Consider the following 7,130-nt stretch of genomic DNA (forward strand, 5'->3'; position numbering starts at 1 on the left):
TTTTTTTTTTTTTTTTTAATTTACAAATATTTTAATTTAATCTTTTCTTTTTATTTAATAATAAAGTTTTATACTCAAACATGCTATGTTTAAACTCATAATTGTATATTCACACAACGACCCATGTTTCAAGATTCAAAAGTATTTATTTTAAAACAATATGTAGCTAGTATTCTTTCTATTTTTTTTTTTTTTATGTTTCGAGTTGATGTAGATTATGATTGATATTTTCTTATTCTTTTTCTCTTTTTGGTTTCTCACTTAGTATTCGCATTGAAACCCGACTAAATTCAGATTCATGCTAGGAAATCTCATACTAAATTTTCACTAGCACAATCTTGATATAAATTGGTAACAAAAGGTAAACATATCCCTATAATTTGAATGCAACAACTTATTGTCATACTAGTATTACAATTATTCAGGATTTATATAAAACGATTGTCATATCTCTTAATTTTGCTCAAACTAATTAAAACAAGAACATGATTCACTTTCTGAGATGAAATACATCAGTTAATTTTCATGAGGCAGAAGACGAACAGGAAGGCCATGCATTGGCACAGGAGAAGCATGGAACACAATCTTCTCATCTTGAATAACCTTTTCAAGTTTAAACCTTTTCACCACATTGTGCATAAACACTAGTATTTCCAGTCGAGCATACTCTTTTCCAGGGCACATCCGAGGTCCTCCCCCGAAGGGTATAAATGTGTAGGGTGCAGGTCCACTTCCCTCGAACCTCGTTGGATCAAACTTTTCAGGATCAGAGAAGTATTTCGGATTCTTATGTGTTGAGTGCACTGACCAAAATGTCTGTAAAAAAACATGTCATTTTCGCAAACCACGTATATATTATAGATATTCATATAGTATATTAAAAGCATGAAGGTCCTTAACGAAATATCGTACGCCTTTTTTACCCTTTAAAAATAGAGTTCACAATAAACAAAATAGTCATTTAGTTATATCCCTAAGATTTAGAACCTTTAAATCAATAAAATTTTGACTATTAAATATATTTGCTTATTTGAGTTATGTAAGAATTTCTAATATATAAGAATTTAAAAACAACAATTATACGTTGATTTAGTTGTCCAACGAAACTACATCCAAGTAACCATATTTGTTTACCAATTTCATATAACCAGAAACTACATTCAAGTAACCATATTTTGTTTACTAATTCCATATAACCATATTCTCTTTACCAACCACCATACCTTTTTAAGTTAAGAAAATTGCTTTTCTTATCTAAATAAAGATTATATTGTTCCTCTTTTACTTTTTATACAAAGTTGGAAAGAACGAATTCTATGTATCTAGGTTAAAATTTTTTTTTCCATTACCTTGTAAAAAAAAGACTTATAAATATTAAAGAAAAAATTAAGAACAAGACTCTACCCGAGAAAAAAAATATCACAACATGTTTTTAACATTTAATTTCTTATTTTACAAAAAGTAGATTTAACTATTTCCTACATAAAATATTTAGTTTAGATACTTGACAAAATAAATCAGATTTATTATTATTCATCATGGAAATGAAAAATTAATTATACTTATATTCTATAGTCATAATACATATTGTTTATTGAACCTTCCTCTAAATTAGAAAAATCAATCTTTAAATATGTAATTCTCTAATATATACAATGTATTTTTTTTCTATGTCGAGCAAGTTTTTAAACTTTTAATCTCTTTTATTATAAAAGTAGCTTAGCATCATTTTTCTACATAATTTGTTTCAAAACATTAAATTAGTATTTAGTTTTACAAGCTTTTTAACATATTAAGAAAAATAATAACTACTTATATGATTGGATAAAGATCTAGAATTTTTTTAAAGAACAGCTTCCTCAAGATCGGCCTAATTCAGTGACTAGAGTTTTACAAAAAAAATGCATTATTTAATAGATTAGAATTTCAAAAAATATATATTTGGGAATGTAGAAGCGCACTACAGGATAAACAATTAGATAAATATATTCAGTAATTAAGTTTTATAATATTTTGATGAAATAACCATTATGCAAATTCTGATGTAATATAAATACTTATAGCCTGTTTGACCAAGCTTCTTTTTGGCCAAAAGCTTTTTTTTAATACCAAAAGCATTATAGGTTAAAGTGTTTTGCTAAGCTTTTAGAAGGAAAAAAAGTATTTTTGTGTAGGAGCAGAAGAATTGTTGAGAAGCAGAAAAAATAGCTTCTCCCTAAAAGTATTTTTTCAAAAAATATTTTTGAGAAAAATACACTTAAAGCATTTTTAAAAGCAAAGTCAATACTAATTATTGCTCAAAAGTGCTTTTCAAATTTAATAACCAAACACAAGTTGGTTCTCACCAAAAGTACTTGTTAAAAAAGTATTTTTGCGAAAAACACCTTTCAAAATAAGCCGATTTTAGAAGTTTGGCCAAACAAGCTATTAGTGTCATTGGTCAATTGATAGTCCAAATTTATATTACTTGTATTCTAAAGAGAAATTAGGCGAGATACAACAACATACATATTTATATCTTATAACTATAATAAAATATTTATAATTACAAATATTATATAACTAATTCAACTAAATTTATCATCTTTGCATGTATAGAAGATACTAAAATTTAGCTATTGTTTCAATGTATGCACCAATTTATTATTTTGTATGTATTCTATATTGATTAACACGAAAGACACGTGTAATGCACGTACATTAAAGCTAGTAGATAAAAACGACGATAGCTAGTAACAAAATGAAAGTATTTAATTTTGTACCTTCCACCCTTTTGGAATGGTAAAACCTGCATATGTACAATCAATGATTGTTTCTCTAAAAGCTCCTTGAGCTGGTGGACTTAGCCTTAGCGATTCACGAGCTACATTCCAAGAATACTTCATCTTCTCAATGTCCTCCCATGTTAGCAACTCATCTTCTCCTTTTGACTTTCCTATTGCCATTTGTTCTGTCATCAAACAATACTTTTTGTCATGTGAATATATTCGACATATAGCCTGTTTGGCCAAGCTTTTAACATCAGCCTATTTTGAGAAGTGTTTTTTTTTCTGAAAAGCGATTAGTGTTTGGCCAAGCTTTTAAAAATTGCTTCTAAGTGTATTTTTCTCAAAAGCGCTTTTCAAAAGTATGTTTTTTGGGGGGAAGCTAATTTTTTCTACTTCTCTAAAACTACTTTTTCTTCTACTCAAAAATACGTTTTTTCCATCTAAAAGCTTGGCCAAACCTTCAATTTTGGAAAAAAAATACTTTAGGCTACGGAGAAACTTGGCCAAACAAGCTAGTAGATTTGTCCACCAATTTAAGTACTTTACCTATTTATGAATTAGGTATATAACATTTAGATTTTCATTTTCCAAGACATGTTTAATTTACCTTTGTAAACTTGATCATAGACGTGGGGAAGTTCAGCCAGATATTTCAAAACACTAGTGACTGCACTACTAGTAGTCTCAAAGCTTGCCACTAGCATTCCTATTATATTGTTGGAGATCTCCATTTCACTCATAAACCTTCCATTTTCATCAGTAACAAGCAACATTTTTGACAACAAGTCTCTGCCTCCTGCTATTGTCTCTTTATTCTCCATTTGTAATTCCTTTCTCCTCTGTGTAATGATCCTCATAAGTTCATCCCTAACCATTTTCCCGCCTTTGATAGCGCGATTATAAGCTGTTCCGGGCAAATCAATAGGCATAGAAAATATTCCGTTTGTAACAAGAGTGAAAGGATCAGCTAACCTTTTTATTTCCTCAGGATTTACCAAATTCATGAACAATCGACACGCTAAATCAAATGTATACTTCTTTGACAATGGAAAAACCTTGACTACTCCATTATTAGGAATCCAATTTTCATCTAGATGATCTCGGGCCAAACAATCCATAACTGGAATGTATTGTTTTAGAGCCTCAGGCTTGAGAATATCGTGTAGAAAACTGCGTTGTAAAGCCGATACTTCTTTCAATGAACTCTCAGAAAATTCAGGGAAAAGCAATGCCTTTTTCATTGATTGTGGCCACCAGGATGTGAGAAGTTTGTTCTTATTTGAGAATAAGAACTTATTCCCTTGTGCACCACAAAACACAGCCATTTTCTCTCCCATTATTGATGTTTGGAACACTTGAGGTGAGTACTTTTCCATTCTATCTTTAATGAATTTCTCAGGACCTAATAAGGCAAACTCCATATTTTCTCCTAACAATGGCCATCCAGAAGTTCCTGGTGGAAGTTTCTTGCTATTCAAATCGCGTTTACGGAGGAAGAAGATGAAAGTGAGAGATAGAGGAAGGAATAGTAGAGCTAATAGGTAAGAAATCATGGCTTCCATTTCTTTCTCTTCCTTGTTTGCTATGTATTGGAGAAGTGAGTGTAGAAGTGCAGATATATATAGGATGTGAAGGGCTTAAGCTAATTGGACTACACCGAAGAAAATAAGACAATTTGAAGGATATAGGATTACTTGAATATGAGAATTGAAGAAAATTTGGAAATAGTTTAATGGAATTTTTAACATTTTTTGGGCTTTAAATAAACAAGACAAGATTTGCAGAATTAGGAGGTGATTTATAAGATTCTCTACTTTGTCATCTTCTGCCTATGAAAAGCATATGATATCAATATTTTATTTTTAAAATCATAATGCTGTCCACTTTAACCATCTAATGGATCAATTTATTTTAATTTATTCTTCATCTATTCTCGATGTTTTGGATCAACAAACTATTATAAAGACTCATAAAACCATTTGACCCGTTAGCGATGTGTTCTAACTTCTAACTCTAGGAATGCCAATACAACAATCTTACATCATGGGTGATTCGTTTTTGGGTTAAGATTTTCATACATTTTCAAAAAATAGGATGACTGTTTCTACTTAATTAAGTACAGTAACTTATTTTAGAATTTTCTTATGATATTCAGAATCAAATTTCAACAAGTGACAAACAAGAGTTGTTGCCAGTCGGCATCTTTTTGCGATCGACCATAGAAATTTTGCCTCTACAGTATTGAATTCTTGTTCTTGATTGCAAAGTAAAATGTGGAACATGATTTTCATCCTTATATTTGTCTATTATTCCTCTGCTAGAGCTAAGGAACTTCTTTGTTCATCGTTGTGCTACTTAGGGGTATCAATGGATATTTAAAAACCGACTAAACCGACCGAACCGAACCGATTTTTAGGTTTCTTTTAATAAAATCGTAGGTTTTTATCTAAATCTATAACCATACCGATAATTAGGGTAGATTTTTTATTTTATGAAAATAAACCGAAAAATACCGAACCGTACCGAATAAATTTAAAATGTAAAAAATATATTTATATATTAAGTTTAAAAATAATAAAGCACTGAATTTTTTTTTGGGCCTTGAAATTATGAAATAATTATAAGCCAACAAGTAATTACACTCAAAATCCTAATTCCCAAACCTATTATGCTACTCCTATTAAAACTAAATTATTTTCAGCATATTCACTAGCAAAACACAAGGTATTGTAGCGATTATGAGTAACAAACTACAATGTATTGAATATGTTTCCTTTCGTATGATTTGGATTTTTCTTTTTGAATATTTAATCTTCTATAAACTTTATTCTTTAGTGCTAGCTTGGTTAATATATTTCTACTCGTGTAATTTATATTGTTTATTGTATTTGCTTAGTTTCTTTTACGTAGTTGTAGAATAGTTTATGGATATACACTAGCCATCAGGGGCGGATTTAGGGGGGCGCAAGGGTGTTCACTCGAACCCCCTTCGCCAAAAAAATACACTGTATATACAAGGCAAAATCTGTTTTTTACCTCTATATATTATGTTTTGAATCTTCTTGACATATCCCAAAAGCATAGCTTAGTGGTCAAGGGGGTTCAAACTTGTCATTGGTTCTATTCCCACTAGCTACAACCTTTTTAACTTTTTTCTTTTTTGAACCCCCTTAGCGGAAATTCTGCCTCCGCCACTGCTAGCCATCTTTCATGTTTTCTTAATTCATCACCTTTTAAACTATAAAAATATCTAAAGAGCTTTGCTAAGTCCTATAAAAGTACCTATGTTAGTGCATTCTACATCTACTAGTGACTTTTACATGACATTCAAAAAAATTACCGAAAATTAACCGAACCGTACCGGTGCCGAAGAGAAACCGACATGATTGGGACGGTTTCGAAAAGTCTAATTTTGGTTATACATAATAGAATAACCGAAAAATTGGTACGGTACAAATTTTATAAAATAACCGGCCGAACCGAATCAATGACACCCCTACCGCGTTGATGGTCCACATCTTTCTCTTGCTTTCTAATGTTGGGCTAGCCTTAGTTCCAGGCCTATACCTAAATTCGGGAGACGGTCATCTTGGGCTCGAACAGGTTTATACTTTGAAAAGCCCACCTTTCACTTACAAATTATGTGCAAACACATTCTTTTTAGGAATTTTTACCTCCTATATTAAAGGTTGATATCTTATTTATTTTAAATAAATACCCTTTTAAAAAATTATATTCCACAGCTACCTTTTGATTTTTATAGCCAAATATCTATTTATGGTTACCTCCTACCCTTAAGCCATAAAATACGCTTTGTATTATTTTTCTCTCTCATTCTTTCAGATTTTTCTCCACCCTCTCTCTCTCTCAACGCCAGTCTTTCTCCATGAATACAACCACGATTCTCCACTGATTCATCTCCATTGTCTGGCGAAGTTTTCATTGTCAGTGGGCCGGGGCTCTGAATCAATGTCGAAATCAAGCCCTAGAGAGAAAGATGGAGGTTCGAAATCTGCTGTTGAAAGGTAAATTGAGGGAAATCTGAAAGAAAATCACGAAGATCCACCCCATTCTGATGGATGTTGCTTTGACCTCGGTCGAGTACAGTTTTCCGCATGATTTTATATTGCAAGTCATCTTTACCAAGCCGCGCATCTTCATTAAATCATAAGGAATTTCTTTCGTTTTTGCGCTAAATTTTGAGAGTTTCGAGTCAGAATCCCGGCCCTCTCGACGAGACGACATTAGGGTTGTTCTTGAACAAAGACGACGGAGTTTGGGGCTGAGCAACTTGTAGAGTCTGTTACCTTTTCTTTCATTGTATTTTAGTGTATCCTGTATTCTATGTATTTCATTGTATTC

The 7,130-nt window shown here is 31.4% G+C and overlaps 1 protein-coding gene across 1 annotated transcript; it reads right to left on the bottom strand.

Annotated features, from left to right (window-relative positions):
• Nucleotides 1-317: 317 nt before the first annotated feature.
• LOC109209296 (beta-amyrin 28-oxidase-like) lies at nt 318-4,630 on the bottom strand. Its single transcript, XM_019372542.1, has 3 exons — nt 3,376-4,630; nt 2,763-2,950; nt 318-816 (listed from the first exon to the last, which is right to left on the bottom strand). The coding sequence occupies exons 1-3, from the start codon at nt 4,328-4,330 to the stop codon at nt 517-519; spliced, it is 1,443 nt and encodes a 480-aa protein (XP_019228087.1). The 5' UTR covers nt 4,331-4,630; the 3' UTR covers nt 318-516.
• Nucleotides 4,631-7,130: the final 2,500 nt, after the last annotated feature.

This window comes from Nicotiana attenuata, unplaced genomic scaffold, assembly GCF_001879085.1.
Source record: "Nicotiana attenuata strain UT unplaced genomic scaffold, NIATTr2, whole genome shotgun sequence".
NCBI lineage: Eukaryota > Viridiplantae > Streptophyta > Magnoliopsida > Solanales > Solanaceae > Nicotiana > Nicotiana attenuata.